The sequence below is a fragment of the Ambystoma mexicanum genome, chromosome 1q (assembly GCF_040938575.1).
Source record: "Ambystoma mexicanum isolate Mex_15411 chromosome 1q, UKY_AmexF1_1, whole genome shotgun sequence".
NCBI lineage: Eukaryota > Metazoa > Chordata > Amphibia > Caudata > Ambystomatidae > Ambystoma > Ambystoma mexicanum.
Genome location: NC_090922.1, coordinates 1,154,668,474 through 1,154,691,337, shown reverse-complemented (window position 1 = coordinate 1,154,691,337; position 22,864 = coordinate 1,154,668,474). Strand labels below are relative to the sequence as shown.

Below are 22,864 nucleotides of genomic sequence, written 5' to 3'. Positions count from 1 at the left end.
TAGAACTAGAAGACTGAGGGGCTCTAGCAGGAAGGTATTTATGGAGAGTGAGTTGGATGTAGTGTGTCCAAGGCCTCAGAAAGCCTTGTGGATGATGCAAAGGGTCTTGGACTTGATCCTCACAGCGACCGTAATCCAGGGGAGAGATTTTAGGGCTGGAGAGATGCAGTCCCTGGGCTTCAGGCCAAGGATAAGTCTCTCAGTCCCATTCTGGATTAGTTGAAAGGGGCCAAGGGAGGATTTAAGCAGATTGAGGAAGAGGCTGTTGCAGTAGTCCTGCCTAGAGAGGGCCAGAGCTCTGGAGACATTGAGTTTCTGGGGGAAGATGAGGAAAGGGAGAATGCCTCTGAGGAGGTGCAGCTGGAAGTGGGCCTTCTTGGCAAGGTCTGTGCTGTGAGAATAGAAGGAGAAAGAGGAGTCAAAGATGACACCAAGGTTTTCTGCATCACAGGAGGGCGAGAGGGTGGAGCCATGAGGGTGGCCAGAGAGTAGGAGGGAAGAAGGGATCCCAATAAGTAGGATCCCAGTCTCACTGGCATTAATGCAGCACACCATGACTGAATAGTAGTCAGACAGTTGGCAATGAGAGCGGAAGAAGAGGAGGTAGTGGAGGGAAGCTTGAAGGAGAGCTGCATGCAGAGACGGACTGGGAGCCTATAAGAGATTTCAATCAGGCCTACACCCAAGTCTCTCCTAGCATGTAGTGCGCAAATGAAACCCTTATTTATTTGTATGTATAAGTTCAATATTCTGAATGATATCCCACTCATATCACACCCTTCTCAAAATACTCCCCCCGGTCACACCAAACCAGGAATCAGGCTAGTTTGCAACAGTAAATATTTATTTATGTATTAGAATTAGAATCACAATATATTTTTAATAGGTAACAACAATCACCAACTGGGTGACAGGATCAATGAATAATATCTTTAATGCACTGGGAATCAGGTTACAAACACAAAAAGAATGCAGCAAGGAAAAGAATATGCACTATGGTTAGAGGTTCCCCCTGCAACACCCTCAAATCACCAATGGGCAATTTAAATAGATGTGAGGAGAGAGCAGGTACTCAGGAATAATACAGAACAAACAGAATATCACTCCCACCTTCCCCCATTACACACAAGAGAAAAACGGCTGAGCAAAAACACTAAATGTGGTAAAAAATGCTTAAATTATTATACATTTCTACAGGAGCCGCTTTGAACAGATGCACGCAATCACAAGTAATGATTTAATCAAAGAAAAACAATTGGAATCTCAAAGGCAAAGTGGGAAATAGTTTAAAGGCAATTTCACACGTGTAAAACTTTTGCAAACGTAAATTCGCGGCAAACTTTTACTATGCGATTTTTTGATAAAAACGGGTTTCGTTTCTATCTTAAAAACTGAGGGAGATATGGACGTTTTAGTGAGAAGTGTTATTTTCGGAAATAAAGACACAAATTTGGACAAGCACTTCAGTTTAAAATCAGAAAATATGGGTTATGCTTTTACTCAAGACGAGAGCATTCAGACTCGAAAACTAAGTTGGGACGAAGTAAACACTGAGATTGATTCATGATTTCAGTAACAGATCCCCATCGCCTTCCCCGGCGGAACCAGTCCAAACACTCGAAGTGGGATTTATGGAGAAGAGTTACACAAATAGAAATGACTATGAAAATGACGCTTTAGCAAACAGACAGGATAAGATAGCACTAAGATTTTGACACTGTCACTGGTTAGGGATGTACGGGTAGTTCAGAAATTAGGGTGCAACAAGATAAAGCAAGGTATACAATAGTTCTCCAGCGTCCTGTTAATACTCACAATCCACTGGGATTTAAGATTTTTGGCCCGTCAAGATTCTGGTCAATGGATCGGTCTATCAATGAAGGACAGCACATCAGCTAGGATCAGCCTGGCCGGTCACCAGAGCTGCACGGGATCTGCCATTGTTTCTGGATATTTCAGATCAGCGGGATTACGAGTTCAGCAGGCAAGCATTATGGTAGCAATCCAGATCATTTCAGGATGCTTCCCCACACCAGAGCGCTCCACTGGGTTGTAAGGATTAGTTAAGGATTCATTGATGATAGAGGCCTAGCTAAAAATGGTTCAGCTACTGCTTGGCCTAGTGATTGGTATCTGGATCTGAAAGGATGTTAAAGGCTGGATGTTGAATGTTGGATAAGAGTGCTTTGCTGGAATCAGAAGAGAGGGTGTCCCTGTGTGTTGTCAGCTGTCTCTATTTATCCTTTCCAATGACATCACAAAAATGGGTGTATGGGCCGGCTTAACTAAGCTTGCCCGTGTGAACTGGGATTGGCTCAGAGCCTCATCTCCGCCTTGCATCCGAGGGACTGGATCAAAGACAGATGATGTCAAGTTTTATGGTTTGGTTTTTACAATCCTTAGAAACCTCCCCTAGCCACTAGTATCACAATTGAATTTTGTCCTAAATACATATTTATACATTTGTAACCTCTATGAAAATCACATACAAGAATTACATATTTTATGTAGTATCTGTTCCTCAAGATGCCACAGCTGTGAGACCTTGTTTCGCCTTTCTGCTGCATTTTGTCCATTTCTCCATGAAAACATTTTATAAACTTTCTCCAAATTTACACAAATATGCGTGTTTACCATAGGAATGTGTGTGCAAAGTTTAACAATTCAAGCATAAATACAGTTCCCATAAAACCACATATATTGACATTCCTGTTCAGAATATGCTACTCAGTTCCACCACATTTTGAAATGTAGGGTCAAAAATTAGAGTAACAAATTTGCCCTTTTTAGGTTTTTCACCACTTCTGATAGCGAGTTATAAGTCTCTAAAAAATTGTTCATTACATATTCTTAGCAGCAAATGGTCCGCCTTTTGTCTGTCTCTAGAGGCAAGGAGCAACCCCCCACCTTTGGGATTTCCTTCTGCAGGCCTACTTTATGACCTTTTACACATCCATTTCCTGACCTGGAGGATCTGCCGTTGTTCAGTCCTTGGTAGCAGACAAAGTGTCTGGCCTACCCCACAATTATCATATGTCAGTGAGCATCTGCTGAGAGGAATGCCCTCCCCTTGGGTGGAAACCTGTTTTTCAACTTCTTGCAGACCCAGCCAGCCCAAGTTAAATTTTTAAATTCTTGACTTGAAATCCAGCACAAAACCAACTTGTTGCATCAGATGACATTGATAAATTACATTCTTAGCTTTAAACCTGTGGGATAGAAACAACTGAAATCCATGTTCCTTTCAGCAACAGTCCTTTTATACATGCTAATCCGGCAGATCTTTAGTTATAGACAACTTTAAGTTTAATCAGGAAAGCCCATTTGACAGGGGCTGTTACTCACAGGTAGCCCGGTCTGGCTGCACACAGATTTTTGACAGGAATTGTCATTCACAGCCAATCCAGTTTTTTTGAGAAGATGTCTTGCTCTTAACATTTCAGGACCTTGTAAATTCACAGTGCTTCATTAGATTAGATGAATTCTAGCACCAAGCAAGATTTTGAGTGTTGGAAAGTGTTATGTACAGGCCTCTTGGAGTTTCAGCAACAAAATAAATGTCATTTACAGGCGAATTTTGGAGTTTCATTTGCAAAGCGCTGCTTCTCCCTCTGTACTCCATGTTTACTTTGTCATGGGGCCCACTGGCCCTTTTTCTGAAGCATGTGCTCTGTTCCACCACACATGCACCATGGGTGGCAGGTTGTGCAGCCATCTTTTTGTGTGTTGAAAAACGCAGTTTTGGAGCACACAAGGGTTTTGCCGCCATTTTACTGTTTCTTGCACCATAGATAGTAGAGTGAGGCCGCATAGTATAGCATAGTCAATACATCCCACAAACCACAAGAAGCTCTTGAAATGATTGTCAAAGTGGCGCCATATTACACATTTTGATCAAGCCCAAGACTTTTCATATGAACACATTTGGAAATTGAATAGGTTACTAGACAAAACAGGCCTAGGGTGCAGAAGCCTACATGGACATTTCCAGAGTTCCCAATAGGCCAGTGCACCCCTGGCTGCACGTTGTTAGCATAACACTGGAAGTGAGTAGAGAAGGCGGAGATCAAATGGGCAAGAGGGGCAAGGTAGATGTTGAAGAGCCCCAGCGAGAGGATGGAGCCCTGAGGGACGCCGCAGGTGGAGAGTGTGATGGAGGAGAGAAAAGGGCCCAGTTGAACCTGGGATGGCCTGTCAGAATGGAAGGAGGTCAACCAGTCCCGTGCCAGGTCTGTGATTCTGAGGGTATCATGGAGCCGGTTTATAAGGGTGGCAAGATTGACCATATCATAGGCAGAGGAAAGGACAAGAAGGATGAGAACGGAAGGAGAGTTAGAATAGAGATTTGAGAGCAAGTCATCACGAGTGTTCAGGGGTGCAGTTTCCATGCCTCTTGCTGCTCTGAAGCCAGACTGTTGGTCGTGGAAACAACTAACAGATTCAGTGTGGTGGATCAGCTGGGAGATGACCAGCTTTTCCAAGAGAAGGGAGTAATGGAGATGGGGTGATAGTTTGCCGGCAGGAGAGGTCAGCAGAAGGCTTTTTGAGGAGAGGGTGCACAATTGAGTGCTTTTTGGGGTGGCGGGAAGAAGCCAGTGTCAAAGGGCAGAGTAGTTATTGCAGAAATCAGCCAAGGCTGGAGCAAGGGAGGCAATGTTGGCCTTGATAGTTCTGTAGGAGCAGGGTATGACCTGTTTGGAGTAGACATTCATAGAGAGGACTTGTTTAAAGACCTCATCCGATGATATGGGAGAGAAAGAGTAGAGTATGAGGGAAAGGAAGAGGGTGCCAAGGGAGGCCTGAGAGCGGGCGAGGGAGAAGGGAGGGATGTAGAGGAGAGTGAGAACAGGATGTCCTGAGTTTTGGTTATGAAGTGAGAGCCCAGTGCAGTGCAGATGGTCAGGGATGGCAGAGGAGAAGTTGATACTGCATTAGGATTGGCGAGTTCCTTCCAGATTTTTAACAATTCAGCCATGTTGTTAATGGCACCAGAGATGCAGGCTTGGATATAGACCTTTTTCTGCAAGCGGATGGACGGTCTGTATTGCCTTTGGAGCGGAGAGCAGGCACGTTTGTCAGAGGATGTGCTTGAAAGCATGCCACTTCCGCTCAGCAGCTCTGCACGTGTGTTTCAGAGAGGTTGGGTCAGAATCATACCAGATGTTTCACTTGGAGGCAGGCTTTCTGCGGATCCTCATGACAAGGGGAAGGATGTCAAGAGTGTTGGAGATGGAGAGGTGAAGGTTAGCAAGGGCTGTGTTAATGTGAGAGTCAGTGGCCAGAGTTGGAGGGGGAATGAAAGTGGCGCCAAAAGCACCAATTTGGAGCTAGCTTCTCAGGCTAAATCGTATGAGGAAAGTGAAAGGGCTTTTGACATGTTAGCATTAACAATTAAACAATGGGTTTGGAATTACATTACCTGAACTAATACATGTTAAAGATACCAAGATTACAAATACTTTTCATATGTATTACAGAGAATTATATAAAGAAAAAACATTCTAATACATTTTCGATCCGATTTATCTGATTATCTAATAAATGTAGATCTTACAAATCTGACTTAAAAAAAGCCCTGACAATACTAAATGAACACATTTTAAGAAAAGAAGTCCTGGATGTTATTAAGAAAATAACAAAAGGTAAGTCAGGCGAGATTCACGGCCTTCCTGTGGCATGGTATACATTGTATAACTTTGGTGAAAATTTATTATTTCTGTCTTGGCTAGGAAAAGTAAAGACTAATGTTATGTGAGTTCTCTCCACCTATCAGCTTTCTCAAATGTCAAGCACCTGCAAATAGACTGACCCTACTCTTAGCTGATCCTATACATACAAACCAGCATGGATTAGGAAATGACAGGTGTCTATAAAAGAATATTGCAGTTCTCTGAGCAATTAGTTTTGCAAACACAAAAGGTTTGCCCCTAGTTATAATGTGGTATAATGCATAAAGACCATTTGGCCAGGTGAACTGGATATGCTCTACGGAGAGATCTTAAAGTTGTTACGTATTTAAGGTTGGGCCGGGTTCTTATGTATGTACAGGCATTACATGAATCCCCTACTGACTTGATATATATAACCTAATAGCTGACAGGTAAATAGAATATTGTTCAAGTGATGCAAGAGGGGTTCCCGGTGTCCCTGACAATTTTTACTTATAAATGGAACTATTGGCTGCTAAACTCCACAACTGCTGTCAGATTTCTGGTTTTATAATAAATGACAAAAAAGGTTTGCATTCATGCAGAAGACCTGCCGATAATAACATGTATCATGATCAGACTTTTACAGACACCAATTAAATTATTGAAGATTTTTTGAAATTGCTGGTCTACACACAGACATACATTAAATCAAAAATTACGGTCAAGACAATTTAATTGCTAAACATGTATGTTAAAATATAATTGGGCCTCATCAGGAGTTGGGCTATTACCGCTGCATTTACTAATCCGCCCAATCCAGAGTATGGCACTACCTGGACGCATTCAACTCCAGCTCTAAATTGGAGGTGAATGCGCCGGCGGTATGGGCCTTTTCAGTGCTATTACTGCTGGCGGTATTTGCAGCGGCGGTAATTGTGACACCCATCCCCATTGGGTCCAATGGGGAATAGGAATTACCGCCTTACCACTACTCATGATCTGGTCCAAAGTGTGCTGGACCAAGTAGCGGTAATGCTAATTGTGTTGGGTCATATCTCGGTGCATATTACCGCCAGGATACCGCCGAACTGTGATAAGGCCCAATGTGTGGATTCCCGGGGTCATAGTGCCTAAAACTATACCCAATCTAGTCCAACCTTATTGCATTCTACCTTGGGTTAATACAGCTACATTTCTAGAGAAAAGTCTGCCTTTACTTTAATCAATCATAGGGAGGGTTTACTTTTTTAAGATGGTTGCACCATCTAAGTTTTTATTGTTATTCAACCATATCCCAATTTACATTCTGAACTCCACTTTTTAAAAATCGAAACTCAATTAAGTCCCTTAATGTAAGGTAATTTAATAGGCATGTATACTGCACCTGTTACCACTAAAGTGGTTTCCAAGCAAGTGCTGAGACTTTTTCAAATGGATATTATCTGGAAAAGCAAGGCAATGTGCATATTATGCAAGAACATTTTATAAGCAATGAAGTATAAAAGCCTAGACCAACCAAATCCAAAGGCACATACTCAGCGGCAGCACACAATAGGATCCTACAAGTGATCTATCCATCAAATTTCCACAAAACAATATTTCAATTATTAGATTAATTAATATCCCCTGAAAATTGCTAATACACATTTGTTAAAATTTGTATCACAAATATATTTCAAGAACAGAAGGCTTAACACTGTTAAATCATTATGTAAGTTATGGACAGATATTTGGAATGCAATATTTGACATAATTGTGTACTTATACTTCACTCTAGAAAAATCAGTGTTTCCAGAAAGGCTACAAAATCAATGTATAAGGATATTGAAAGTTGGAGCCAGTATCTCAAATTCAAACTTTATTTGCAATACATCATTAGTTTCTGTCCTCTGTAGAGATGCAAGAAAGTCACCCAGGCACATTGCTGATCTTTAAGCACGTTTAACTTTATTTGCACTTTGGATAACATGAGGAAATGCGTAGATCATAAATGTCTAGTGTGCTAAGGCATTTTCTTCATAACCAGGTTGTTCTGTTAAAATTGTTTCCAAGTTATATCAGGTAATAATGACCACTGTCTTTACAGTGTTGAAGAGGCAAAGGGTTATGGACACCACATTTAATGTGGAGACCTGCCTGTAGTTCTATGAAGAATTGTGTGCGATCTGCAAGTCTGAGATAACAGTACATATTTTCTATAAGGCATATTTGCTAATCACTGCATAAATGTAATATGTTTAAAAAATATATAACGAAAAAGAGTTTGGCAGATTATGGTCATGTAGTTATGTGTTTTTTTATCATCACTTTGACACCATAAATGTGTTCACTTTTCTAAAATGACACTGTAGCATGAAGTTAGAGCAAGAGTTATTCATATTTTTGGGATACGCTCAGAATGTGATACGTATACGAATCTGCTGCAAAACAAATGTCTTTTCTTATGAATTTGGTTGATTGACTAGTTGATTAGCTGGTATCAAGTACATTAAGGGGGTCTTTTTAAAAAAGAAAAGTGAAAATTGCTTGCAGGGGACTGCCAATGTTAGCTGTTGGGTCCACTGCACACAATTATCATGCAAGGCTAAGTGTAATTGTGAAGAGTTAAACAAAGCAAAGACGTCTTTACTCTTTTCCTTTATGTTCTGTTGTGCAAAAAATTATAATGCATTGGTTTTACGCCTTCATGAACATGTGATGCAGATGTAAATTTCTGGTGCTATTCCAAGAAGCCATGGCACAAAATCCCTTGGCTTCCATATAGACTTAATCATTTCCTTCCAAGATGGAAGAGCACAGAAATGGGGCAGAGCATAAAATGGAGGTATAAAAGCATTACGCGTTGCCTTGCTTTTACGCCTTATTTAACAAACTGATCAATAGAAAATGATTCACAAAGTCATGATGTAAATCTGTAAATAGAAGCAGCCAATTTGTCGATTATCAAGGGCTCAGGTGGTTGAGTTTATTAGTGATGAACTTTATTATATGACTCACCTAATACAGGGGTCTGGAACCTTTGACTCTCTATATAATTTGAACTTCAACTCCCAACCACCATAGCCAGCCTAGGTAATGGTGAGGTATTATAGTCTCAAACATCTGGGGAGCCGATGTTTGCAAACCCCTGACCTAATAGCTTGATATTGCTGTTTTCTAGCTCTTCTTTGATCCTTTTTGGTTGTCTTATTTTTCTATACATATTGGTATTATCGTTTATTTACGGCATCTTTTCTGGTGTTGGGTTTTGTGATGGTCAGAAGGCAGATGTTTCTCCTGTCTGGTCCTATGGATTTCTCTACCCCAGAGTAGGTTATTAGGTTTAGAGAACGGAATCCTACTGTGATAAGTGGGAACACAAAGGATGGAAGGAGAAGGTCTCGTTGGCAAAAGATTTATTACACCTAAAATGTCTTGTTTCGGGCTAGGATAAGAGCAGTATAACTTAACGTAACCACTTCAAGTTTTCTCTCCTTAGCAATGGGAACTGCGACATATACAGACAATCATGGCTTACCGCCAAGGCACAAAATCACTAGGCTTCCATATTGACTTAATCATCTCCTTCAAACTACTCATCAATAAAACAATTCAAACAGGCGATGATCAGCTAAAGCGCCTCAGGATAATGATGCCTTAGTCCCCCTTTTGAATTGCAAGCAACAGAGACGGCCCTCATCCTGATAAGAATGTTTAATGGTTATGCCTTTCTGAAAGGCCTCCAAGGCAAAACCATTACCCTGTTGAAGCCAGCTTCAAAAAAAGGTGTGAAATATAATGGCGATATTACTCCAAAGTTGAAGGAATTTTGTTTGCCCCTACCAGCCAGAATTCAATACAAAGTATAAAATAAGATCAAATAACCTGACTACCTCAATTAAATCACTCCCAACAAAGTCCTAGCTATTATACCTACCAAGGTAAGACCACAGGACGTTCCATTTCTGTCTCCGCCCTTAAAATGAGCAAAGAGCTCTGCTTGCCATCGGACTCTAGTTACACGCATACATTTCAGAAAAGATCAAATAAAAAACACTTTTATTGCATTATCTATCTTCTGTCCATTGAACCTCCATCATGGACCGAAACATCTGCTCTGCCAGACTCTTACAAACTGTGAACCCATGGTCTAGAAACATCCAGGATAATCTAAATGTGACTACGTCCCTCTCTGTAAGAACTCCAGCTCTGTCCCCCGTGGGCCTTCACCAGACATTTTACACTAGACCCCACTCTTTAATAAATAATCCTTCATGGTCCTTTGTTAGCCCATCGTTGATCATGTACTGGCAATAATGCTAATTGTAATCAATGTTTTCTCTCTAAAATACCTCATTACTTTGTGAATTTATTTTGATTCAATAAAAATACATAGATAAATATCATGAAATGCAATGTTACAGAACAGAAATCACTTCGAAAATAAAATCCAACATAATATATCACTGTTCAACCAAAATGAATACAATAAAACAGCAGTGATATTTAAGAAACCAGATACATAAATGCCCTATCATTTACATATCAGAAAGTGGCCACAGTGGACTTTTCACAGCACAATGTTTGGGAAGATAGTAGAGGGTTAGTGCAGGCTAGATGGGGTTGGCGTGGGCTGGGCTTTTCCTACATTGCTTCTGAGATCTGGGTTGTAGGAGACCTGAGGTAATTGGGCAGAATGATGTATGATGTGTTTGGCCTGGGAATGCCTGGACTTGCTACTGCTTCAGTGAGTAACACATAATCAAATAAAATATAACTTGTGGCTATGTTAATATTTTAATTCTTATTGGTACCTCTAAAGACTGCCCTTCTGCTGTGCAATTTCTTCTCCACTCCACATCAGGAGCTATCTTCTAGTCCAATTGTTCCCCCTTGTGCTGGGCCAGATAGTGAGGGTGGGGAGTGTGATGGGTTGCATCTGTCCCCACCGCAGTGGCACATTCCAGGAGCACACAGAGATCCGAACCACATGCCTTTGCCTTGCCCTGTTCTGGCCCTCCAGTCTGCCTCAATTCAACCAATGTCAATGCAGCACACAGCATTCTGCATTAAGCAGATTAACAACGGTTTCAAGAATTGATGATGCATACAGGGCAGGAAAATATGGCTGTCATGATGACTCTACAAAATGGGTTTGCATTAACAATATGGGCTAATCATTTCATACACAAAATAAATCAATACATTGCCAATCCAGAAAGCAATGTTCAGTTTATCAAAATAGAAATTGTCCAAACTGTTGTGATTTCTTTTTGTTTCAAGGGTTGAGAATGATATTTTAAGAACACAAAAAATGGGAAGAAATTAGATTTTTCCATTGAAAGTTAAGTTACAACAATGAATCAGTAAATACAGTTTGGTTTCTCAGAAGAAAGAGGCTATTCCCTTTAAAAGGGCTTTTTCAAACAGTTGTGACAACTATGCAAAAGCCCATGCACAGATCTGGAATCTTTGGCTGGCCTACTAAAGCTCCCATCATCCCTATCCAGCATAGTCAATGGTGAGTGATCATCGGAGTTGTAGAGCAAGACATTTTGAGAGCCGCAGTTGTTAGACCACTGGCTTATTGTCTTAAAAAGCTTCATGTGCAAACAACATTAACAATGATTTCAGAACTACATTGTATCATTTGCAAATATTGAGAAAAACATGGTTACTTTTGGGGATTCAGAAATAAACAATTGGATCTTAACTGAATAACTGTTGTTTATGAACTGATGAGAAGATTAGACATGACAGGACTATTCATATTTTAAAAAAACAATGAAAAGAAACTCATGTCAAGATTGTGAATTGTACGTTCATCTTTACCATTCAGAAAATTAATTATTAGAAAAGAAGTGGTGTCTATAAACCAATAAAGAGATTTTCAGAAAAAAGGAATTCAAGAAATACTGAAAATACTATTAATTATTATTGTGCAGACCCATAAAAGTTGGTGCATTTTAATAACTAATGTCATAACGTAGACCATGGTGAAGGACCTTTAGCTACCGCAACTAAGCTGTATTATTTAAAGAGGTGTAGACCAGAGAGTCACATCACCAGGTGTTTGGATTAAGTAACAGCTTCAAATTTAGACTTTCAAAATATTCTTGCTGGCCTTGGCACCAAACACAGGATGCAACTTTTATGTGAAGTATTGGGACTGCAACAAGCGCAAGTGTATGATGTGAAGTTACCATTATACTAGTTTGACTTTGGTGCAAGTTGCGATGTGGTAGAGCATGCATAGCTCACAACCTCACAGGCCCAGCCCACACATGTAAAGTTAAATGCGCCACGCAACCTTATGTCAGCTCATTCAGCCAAGGGCCGATTGTCCGTTGGCTCAGTCCGAGCCTGCTTAGGGAAGAGGCAAGTGACCATCATGCCAGGAAAATAATCGGAAAGGGTAGATGATTCATAATATAAAGGAGATACAAACAACAGAGGTGGCCGATCCCCAAAACCTGAAGCCGGGTTCGATGTTCTGTGGATTTCATAGCAAGACGTAACTCTACTGTTCAATATCCATAAATGAAGCCCCATGCTGATTAGAAGTAGTCACCCATTTATAGGAAGAATGCTGATCCATTGGTTTTTAATTGTTAGGCATCACTTACCTTCCATGGATTATCAAAGCCAGGTTTGCAGAACTGCTTGTAATATTCCCAGTAGCTTTTGTTGTACATGTTTCGTTGCATATCAATATAGGTTGCAAACCTATCTGGGCACTTGGGGACACACAGCTGAAGCATGAAGACAAAAAAGCAGTTGTAAGGATAGTGTAAAGGGTTAAAATACTAAACATTCTGTACATAAAGGGGTCTGCTAAAAGGTGAACACAACCAAGTAACATATTGATCAATCAACTATTTTTGTAATCAGCTAACTGAAGGTTTTTGCATTTATACCAAAGAAATTAATGTTTATGTACTCTGAAACTCCATGCTGTTGCTCTATAATAGGCAGTACATATTCTAATCATGTTCAGTAGAATTCTGTTCTCAACATGCATAGCTCCTCCATAGGTTTTCATATTATTTTGTCATCTCAATATTATTGAGCAAAATCAGTTATGCAAATATCTCTCAAATGTATTCATCTTGGATGCCTCAATACATATTTCCCATTCATACTGAATAACCAGAAGATGTTCACAAGAACTGCGAAATGGATCTGCATTAGGCACTATCAGTGATTTAAGTTGATGCAGACATGCAATTAGGAACTCTTTTACGAAAACAACAATACATATTGTCCTAATGGTCAGCAGTAAAACACTATGGTCCAAATTTACTGAGAAATATGTGAACAGGGGCAATTTGCAACTACTGCCGTGTCGGTCTTTCTCAAGGAGGGCATGGATACATTTAGTAATTCACTGTAAATCCTGTGCACACAGTGATCACACAGTGATTATGCATAGCATACATTGTGTCAGGAAAAAGTATTCTGTTCTTTCATTCTTCAGTTTCATCTGAACCGTCAGATCAGCAACATTTATGATAAGTTCAGAAGATGCTTGACCAGTGGGAAACCTTGCCCAGTGTAGATTTACTATGTTTAGATGCCGTGGAACACCAGTGGGTAAGTGTTGGGGTATTATTTGTGCAAATTTCCAGAAATTAGTAATCGGGCTGATGTTAGAATGAGAACAGTAATTCACTTTCCGGAGAGTGTCGTTCAAACGGAAGTGTAGCTATCCCACAACCCACAGGATGGAAGAATACCTGTGTAGCAATGCCATTGAGTGAAAATAGGGTACAGTGTATAATTCAGATGGTGCAGTGTATCATTCACAAACAATAGGAGTGATGCAGAGATTCAATATTGTAATGAATGAGACCATTTAGTTTGGTAGAGCAATAGGGCAGGATCATGGACATCATTTTGGGGTTGACAGGCATAGCAGCAGCTATCCCTGGCAAGTCCCTTGCTACGCCTGGCACTGTCTCTCTGGCCCATGGTCTAGATTTTTCCCAGCTTGTCCAATAATTAAATTGGCCGATAGGTGCCCAGGTCTAATCGTGATCCTTTTTTAAAAATAGGGACAATCACTGCCTTACTCCAACTAGGTGGTATCTTATTTTCTCAGAGAATTTGACAGAAGAGAAGATGTGTCAGCCCAGATCATTCCTCCGCTGCTTGCTTCAAGGCATAATTAGACAGCCCATCCTGGCCTGCAGCTCTCCATCTAGTAAGGCCTATGATGTCAAGGATGTCTTGCTTGTCTAAATTCCAAGACCAATGACCATCATTTCTGGGTCGAGAAACAGAATGGTCACACTGCCTTGAGGCAAATAATTGCCCAAAATGGGCGATCCAATTCTGCTCATCAACCATTTGAATTTGGACAGGACTCTGGGAAGTTCCTGATTTATTTATGCATTCCCAGGTAACCCTGGAATTCTTTTTACTCAGTATATTGAGCATAGTTTCACCCTCCACCTGCATACAGTAAACTCTAAAGCAACAGAGCCGATTTTTGTACTGCTGCCTTCTTTTTCTTTTCCCCTCTGCACGAGTAATCAGGGGTGCAGCATTAAGCTTATTCATATCAGTTCTATATCTCTTCCTCTCAGCTATCACTTTGGTGCTAAATCTATGCTTATGAGCGAATTCTGGTTTATCCCCTTTCTTACCAACCTATTCATATTTTGCTAAGCGTGGCACATAGTTTATAATATCAGTGCCCCACTCCATTCTAGAGTCCATAACAGAAGCAGCATCCCCGACATTGTGGGGAGCCAAGCAGAGTCAATTTCTCCCTTGAGGAAACCTTACCGATAGGGGCGCAGATGTCACCCCTCCCACAGGCGGCCCAACCCATCGGATTCTCAAAATAGAATGATCACTGAGATCAGACTCAATTACCACCAAAGACTCAATTCCCTCATGCACATTGCGCAGGGATAAAACAGTGGTCCAAAACTGCCTTGCCTCCCCCAAGAGCCCAAGTATATTTAGGAGGGATGTCTCCTGCTGTGTTATTGTTCAACATGAAGAGGTCTCTAGCACTCATCTCTTGACGCCAAATCCTTCCCCTTGCTTTGCCAGCCTTGGTCATGTTATCTCCCCTTCGTTTCGACAATTGCCAACTCACACATCTGACATTAAGTTCCCCCACTAATATGAGAAATGGGTCCACATAGGCCAATCTGGCCTCAACAATTTCCTTCATCACAGAGTCCACAAAGTTATCACAGGACACCTTGGGGGGGGATTCTAATATGCATTAATCCACATAGTTATTGTTTGGTCCTGGGAGGCTTCTTTGGGCCCTTGAGTTGTTGTGGACCCATGGATTTGGAGTTTCATGTCTTGATACTTTTATTCGGGTATCCTTCTTAACCAGTGTCAACAACCCTGAATAAGGACGGCCCTCAGACCCTTTAAGGCTGGATTTAAAAGGGCCATATATCCATCACACACAGGGGTGTCTCGCAAGCATGTTTCCTGGAATAACAAGACATAATAATTTGACCAATCTACCAAGATATGGTTCATCAGGAGCGAGAAGACCGTTTATTGCAGGACCCAATTTAGAGAGTTTTGCTTTCAGAGTTCTTTAGGCACTAATGTTTCTTAGGAGGAGCCAATACAGCCTGAATCCAGGACCAATCTTCATCATTTTGAGATGGCGCATTCCTAGGGTGTCCATAGTCCACCGGCCTTTCACTCTGTGGACTTCTCGAGAAGGTAACTTTTAGACCATGGTCCAATTTCTGGCCCGGAGCGGCATCTTTAGCATTTAATTTGATTCCGGTTCCTTTGCCCCCCCTTCAGATCCTTTGCCCATTGACTACTCTTCTTCATACCCTTCAGATACATATTCAGCTTATAAGATGGTTCAAGGCCTGGGGATCATTGACTGTAACTTTAGTCAGGTCAAATCCCTGAAGAAGTGGTTTAATCCATTCCGATCTCACATGCAGTCAAACCCAATCCATTCTTTCCTCACACAAGAACTCCACCACCAGGATGTCCTTGGAGGTCAAAGTAGCCAAAGCCGGTATTTGATGTAATAATATCATCAAATTAGTTTGATTGAGAATTGGACCATGATCCAGTTGCTATCTGCGCTCGAGGGACAATATTAGTGGCTCTCCTCTTTTTACCATATTCAAGGCCTCAAGCCTTCTAGATCCCTTTTGAGTTTTAGGTTTAATAAAGGGGAGGGACTCAATCCTCTCAAATAGATTTTACCCCCACCATTGCCTTTCGGTCTGCCAGGGTCATGAAGGAATCCTCTTCTTCCAGAGATACAGTTCTCCTTGACAGTTTTTTTGGGCAAAGGATCTGGATGGCTACTGAATCCCAGCAGACTCCTCTTGGAAACTGACTTTGACACTCTTGGAATTCTTTGCATTGCATCCTCGGATGATTCAACTGAATCAGAGGTCCAATAGAGAGATGGAATCATCATTGACACTCTCTGGAACTTCCAAGGCCAAGACATTCTGACATTGCACATCAGAAGAACCTTGCGGCGGGGCATCCATAGAGGGAACTTCGATTGCACTTCTCAACTCTGTGGTTAGTTTAACTCTGTCGTCCAATGCCTTTCAATTTCTAATGAATGATCTCAACGAGTTGGATTTTGTTTTGTTTTTTAGAGCCATGTTTTTCGTTTTTTTCCTTCGCATTCCAACACCTGCATGTTTAAGCTTTTGTTTTCTATTGAAGAATGAATACATTGGGTCCAAACCCTCTGGGATTTCTAATTCTGTTCTCAGATGGGTCTGGTTGAGAGCCCTAAGAAAGCTCTCAACAGTTTCGGCCACCTCTTCAGCTATGCCATAGTCCTGATTACCAGTACGGGCGTCGTACTCGATGAAACCTCCTTATCCCCAGTATTTATTGCACTCTGGTTTCTGGTCATGAGATCCTCCGTAGGCCGTTTAAGGCCATCCTGCTTCTTTGACTTTGGATTCCTATTGATTCCTTTACAGGATGTCATCTTCGCATGCACAGTTAACAAAGAACCATTGGCCACACCCATTGCCTCTTTAGCTCTTGACTCCGCTGACATCTGAATCCACTTATGAGACTCTAAAACTGCTTCCATAAGCAACCTTTTATCAATCTGTTCCATGCTGGCCATATCACAGAGCCTAGTTTGCCACTTGCTTGTGGCTTCCACTTCTAGGTCCACTTGCAGCTTATTGGAGACTGGCTTTAGGAAGATCAGCTTTGAATGAACCATAGCCAACAGAGTGGCGTGGTCCTTAAAATCCTCATTGATGGTTTCATAAAGCTTAATAAACGGGGCCAGTGAGAGTGTTGGCATCATAATTGCTTGAAGTTGTTGCATACAGTGATGCAATGACTGGCCATCAGAGAGGGGAATTTGATTGTGCATATTCGGAGAAAGAACTGAGTCCCTCAATGAGGACGCTTCGGATGATTGAGGGGAATCTTTTCAAATTACAAAGATTAATCGACAGCGCAAAGCAGGTACTTCCGTCAGCAAAGATGATTCCGCGACTCGAGACACTGCCACCCCCAAACTCTTTCCTAACACAGTGGTCAAGTTCCTTGTGGACGGGGGAGCAATGTCAAGTAGTATGTTATGTTATAATGTTAGCAGGACCTAAGCATGTGAAAGTGTCCTTACAAAGGAAAACACGAATTGGTATATCAAGCTTAAGTTAGCATAGGAAGGGAAAATTAGGCTGTACTTTGCATTTCATGGAGAAATATGTCCCGGGAATTTGAAACAATGCTTAGCATAATACGGTTATACCTGACATTTAAGGATTTTAACAGTCAGAGAATGGCAGTAACTGGCCGTATGTGGATGAGCTAGATTTGAAAGCTGTCACCCTTGTCTAAAATGGCCCTGCTTGGTATGCCCTTGATATATCTTGACTGCATTCGTGGCATGCTTTAGTACGGTTTGTTATTTTCTTAATCTTACACATATTGTAGATGTTTTACATGTGAGATGGCACTTTCTGTGATGTCATCAGGAGTGGGAGGAGCAGGGTCAAAGGTTAAATGATGTCACTGGCCATGATCTTGTCGATGCCCCTGGTAATTTGGTGGAATAACGTCCCTGGGCAGGATTGCAGGTTTGGAGCTTCAGTTCCCCTCATAGATTGTCACGAGTAAGGGTGAAATTTCACTTGAGGGACGGAGAAGAGCGGGTAAAATAAAAGTTCTATCTACTGCGGCTGCATAGAGACAAGAGATTAAATGTGAATGTAGAAAAATGTGAATACGTGTAGAAAACGTTCAAGAAAATATCTTATATGAGGAAGGCTGTGAATGAGATAGAGATGTATGTGGGGATAAGGGCGTGGAGGATTCGTCCATGATGGATAAAAAAACATGAGTGCACGTTACTTATTGGGTAGTGGTACTATACTATGGTTACCACTGAGTGCAAGTTGTGGGATTTGTCAACAGTAGCCTTGTGTAGATAAACCCTGGAGGAAGTATAGCAAAAGGCCTCAAAACAGATGGAGGAAAACGTACCCAAACTGCTGTAATAAGAAGAAGCAAAATGATCGGAAAAGAACCGGGACATCTAAAAGACTATGGGGCTGCAAGTTGTATTTCCTGAAGATCTAACCAATCCAGAATTCGCATCGGCCAAGTGGAAATGTAGTAGTGTTTCTGGAAAGCGGCCAGTGGCATTCCAGAAATACCACTTGCTTATTTTGTTTACATTTTTTATTCCCAATTTCCACCACCATGTTATTGGTCGAAATGGAACATGAAGAGTAATGGTATGTACCAGTACTGCGCATTTTTTATAATGCACAAAAGGGTCAATTCTGCCATTTTAACAGGTCAAGTGTTAGCAGAAGACTTGAAAGCACAGTCCAAGCGACTCCCAAAGCATTAAGAAAAGGGCATACATTATTATATGATCTGATTTGATATTTATAACGCGCCTTGTGTACACATTTATTTATTTAATCATTGCATTTGTTTTACGCCCAAACCGGGAGGTATCACGCCGTAGTTACGGACAGCTTTCTTATAATCATAAATAACAGTACATTTCACAACGTTGCAAGCATAGGGCTTGTATACGGGACAGAATTATAGTACTTTTAGCATCATTGCATCGTAAGACAGGTGGACATATCGTAAGATACCGGCTGGGAGGCGCTGGGGAGGGCTCTATTCATGGGGAAGCCTGGCTCTATCAGTCCTTAGAAGCGTGATTTGAAGGCTGCAGTTATTCTTCCTATGGGGGGTTGCTGCTAATCCCCACTAAATAAATTACCGTTTCTATTATTGAATGGTAGTTATAAAACCGCACCATTCAATTATCATCTTTTGTTATGCTTGTACACGTCATGTAACTGAATTATAGTTTTAATACGATAAAGCTCAAATCTGCCTTGTCACTTGGTCAAAAAAGCACCTTTAAGTGTGATAGGAACAAGCAATAACAATTAGAATGAGGACTCATTAGCATTATTAGAGCAATGATTATGCAAAACTATGCAAAACTTCACCTAAAACATTGCCCTAAACAAGCGCTAAGGCCTTGAAACATGATCTGGCCGGCTATTTGTCTCAAGAAAAGAAACCAATAAAACTGCGCTTTTAAAAATATGGTATAATACTGGTGTAAATGAATCTCAAATTAAATATAACTGCGTTACATTTTAAACCTGCCTTCATTGGAATTTCAAACTGTTTTTATTGCCACGTACCAGCATGAAGAAATAAATAACTGATTAGCATTGTTTATAACTGCCATTCATTCATAGTAAACGCTAAACATATATGGGCCAATTTAAAATGTGTACCTCCATTTCATTTGTGGAGGTAAAAACTGGCAGGTTTCTGTTTTGAAAATCGAACTAGTAATTGCATCTGGCAGTCTCAGGTGGCCAGGTGTCTCTGAAGGCCAGTGGATGGTGGGTGCAGGGACAACATGGGAAGGGTACCCAGGTCATTCTGCTGGCATCCTAGCTGGTTGGCATGGACTAGTGACTTTGCCCAATATGGACTAGTTTTGGGTGTTAAGGCCCTCCCCAATAAAACAATCCACCAAGATAGCTCAGCCCCGAAAGCTTCACTCCCTGGTACAAAGACTATAGCAATAGTCCCCCCGGAGTGTCAATCTGTCATTTGACCTTCTCACATCTTCAGTACAAGAAAACATATCTTATCCTTTAAGAAAAAAGGGTTCACTTCCCAGAGGCCATCAGTAAGGGTGTTAATACATACCTCACTTGGTATAGGTAGCGATAAAACCTATTAAAGGTACAGGCCAGGTCTATGGAAGTCCAGCAAATCCAAAAACCAATCATGGAACGCATTTAATGAAACTAAACTAACCCATGTAACCAGTAGGCAATCCTTATCTTGTTGCTCCCAATTAGCCTTATGTGGAGATAAGGTTACAGTTTCCTGGCATGGGACAGAGGTTTCTTTTGCCAGACAGGTCCCCTCACTCACCGAGGGTTTCCCAAACTGTTGGGTCACACACAGGTGAGTTGGAGAAGTCTGGTTTCTACCGGGCAGCACCACAGCTGTAGACAAGGGGCAAGAGTGAAACACGTTATGACTCCAGATCAGTTTCAATATGAAAAGATACCATTTGGCCTTGATATAGCCTTAAGCAAGTCCCCTGTCAGCCTATTCAAACACAGTCCTATGTTCCAATCACAGTTCAGCCCAAGCCCATCGAACAGATGACATATTCAAGAGTGTGGTTTACTACATTATATAAATTTGGACTCGTATCAGGTGATGTGGGCTGTTGCAGCAAGTTGTGGCTGCTTGTTGGAGGAGTCTTCAGTGTGATGCAAAGACGTGGATAAGTGGAACCTTGTGGATGTGAACAGGAGAGAAGAAGGTAGGAGGAGATGGTGCAGAGTTGGAGAAGCTGGTAATAGGAGAAAACCGTGGTGTAGACTTAGAGGAGGTGGTCAATTCTAGAGGAGATGGTATAGAGTTGGAGGAGGTAGTAACATCAGTTGGAGGTGACGTAGAGTTGGAGGTGGCAATATCTTGGAGAGGTGTTGGAGAGTTGGAGGAGATGGTAATATCAGGGTTAGGTGGTGCAGAGTAGGGGGGTGGTAATATCTGAAGGAAATGATGAATAGATATAGGAGGTGATAATATCTGTAGGAGGTGGTGAAGAGTTGGGGCAGGTGTCAGTAGCAGGAGATGATAGCAATAAGGGACAAGCTATAACAATTGGAGGAAGTGAGGTTAGAAACAGCTTGAATAGGAACAAATGAGGTAGTCAGGTTGCATGTCGGCAGGTTGTATAGAGGAGATGATATAGATTTGAAGGAGGTAGTAACATCAGTTGGAGGTGACATAGAGTTGGAAGTGGTAATATCTGGAAGAGGTGTTGGAGAGTTGGAGGAGATGGTGATATCAGGGTTAGGTGGTGCAGAGTTGGGGATGGTAATATCTGAAGGAGATGATGAATAGTTATAGGAGGTGATCATATCTGTAGGAGGTGGTGAAGAGTTGGGGGGCAGGTGTCAGTAGCAGGAGATGATAGCAATAAGGGACAAGCTGTAACAATTGGTGGAAGTGAGGTTGGAAATAGCTTGAATAGGAACAAATGAGGTAGTCAGGTTGCATGTCGGCAGGTGGCAGAGGTGGGATGAAGTACGAGACCCAGGCATAGTTTCACCAGGTGGGATTACCTCAGACAGTGAAGCCGATTCCTCTCAGCCTTCTCCATGACTCAGGATTAAACGGTACAACCTGAGACAATTGAAACCCAAGAAGAAACACAGCATGGGGAAAAGCTTGAGGCAGAAAAAAAACCCCAAACTGGAGTGGCTTTAGATGGATCTAATCCTTGATCCTGGGTAGTCGAAACAAAAGTTCATGGACTGAAGAATGATCCAAACGGAGTGAGCTGTAAACTCATGAATACCGTAGCAAGGAACAGGAGCTAAGTTCAGTCGGGAGGACCAAGCCATGGAAGGGACAAGAGGGAGCTCACGACAAGGCAGGAGAGGATTCCTCAGTAAAACAGGAGAAAACCAGTAAGGATAGAAGAAGAAGTGAGGAGCAGCGCAAGGAAGAAAAGAAGGAATGAAGCAAACAGGTAAGCGTATGCTCGAAAACACAAAGAATGTTGAAATGCAATGCTTTTCTTTATTGGCTCCGATGTAACTTCCTAATTCAGACCTGATTGGTGCTGTGCCGGTTTACCCTGATGTTCCGACGTTGTAGGTGGCAGTCGCCATTTTGGGATTGGCAAATCATTCTCCTATGACGGCGACCATCATGGAATGGGCAGCATGCCATTCCAAACTGAGCGAGCTGGAACCTCACGAGTACCACAGCTAGGAACAGGAGCTGAGGGCAGGCAGGAAGACCAAGCCATGGAAGGGATAAGTGGGAGATTAGGACAAGGCAGGAAAGGATTCTGCAGCAACATAGCAACACAGCAGCAAACCAGAAATGAGAGAAGAAAGAAATGAGGAGCAGTGCAAAGAAGAAAGGGAGGAATGAAGCAAACAGGTAAGCATCTGCTCAAAAACTCACAGAGCGTTGAGGCGCAGTGCTTTTCTTCATTAGCTCCAATATAATATCCTGATTCAGACATGATTGGTGCTGTGCCGGTGTCTCCCGACGTTCCGATGTTGTAGGCAGCAGTCGTGATCTTGGGATTGGTCAATCATTTTCCGTAGACTGCGGCCATCATGGAATGGGCTGCATGTCCTTCCAAATGCCAGTAGGTGAAAACGAGTGGCGTAGAGACACATAACTCTAAGAGCACTTGTAACAGTACCATAGAAACCAAGTGTACAGGTATGAAGGTGGAGGATGGTTGTGGGCCGTAGAAAGGGTTTAGCAGGGAACCCTAGATCGAACCCCACACCCTCAGGAACATGCAACTTTACCTACACTTAGTGGGAGTGAAATAAATGTGTCTCCTGGAGAGACCTCAGTGAGCCCAGGGGATTCAGAGTTGTAGTGACCTTTCATAGTAGATAGCTGAGGGTGCAGTATCCTTTGAATCCCACTTCTAGCTAGAAAACAATAATTTTTGTACACTCAGGTCAGCTGTTTGAACTTTTATGTTGATCTTCTGTTGTTTTTTTGGGAAATTAAGAACTGCACATCCCACTCTTCCCTCTGTGACACTACTCACCTCTGTGTGCGACAGGTGGTAAAAACGAAAGTATTTGGCAATTAATGCCATTTTTAACATTAATGCCTAACACATACAAATCTCCTGCATTTAAACTTTGGAAGTGATGATGTGCTTATTTCCACATGCT

General features: G+C 41.7%; 1 protein-coding gene across 5 annotated transcripts in view; it reads right to left on the bottom strand.

Moving 5' to 3' along the window:
• The window catches only part of SLC44A5 (solute carrier family 44 member 5), a 1,500,346-nt gene that overhangs the window by 464,177 nt on the left and 1,013,305 nt on the right, over nt 1-22,864 (bottom strand). For all 5 annotated transcript variants that reach the window (XM_069641896.1, XM_069641897.1, XM_069641899.1 and 2 more), the window contains exon 6: nt 12,257-12,382. In XM_069641896.1, coding sequence (XP_069497997.1) covers nt 12,257-12,382 — 126 coding nt within the window. The remainder of the gene's footprint in view (nt 1-12,256; nt 12,383-22,864) is intronic.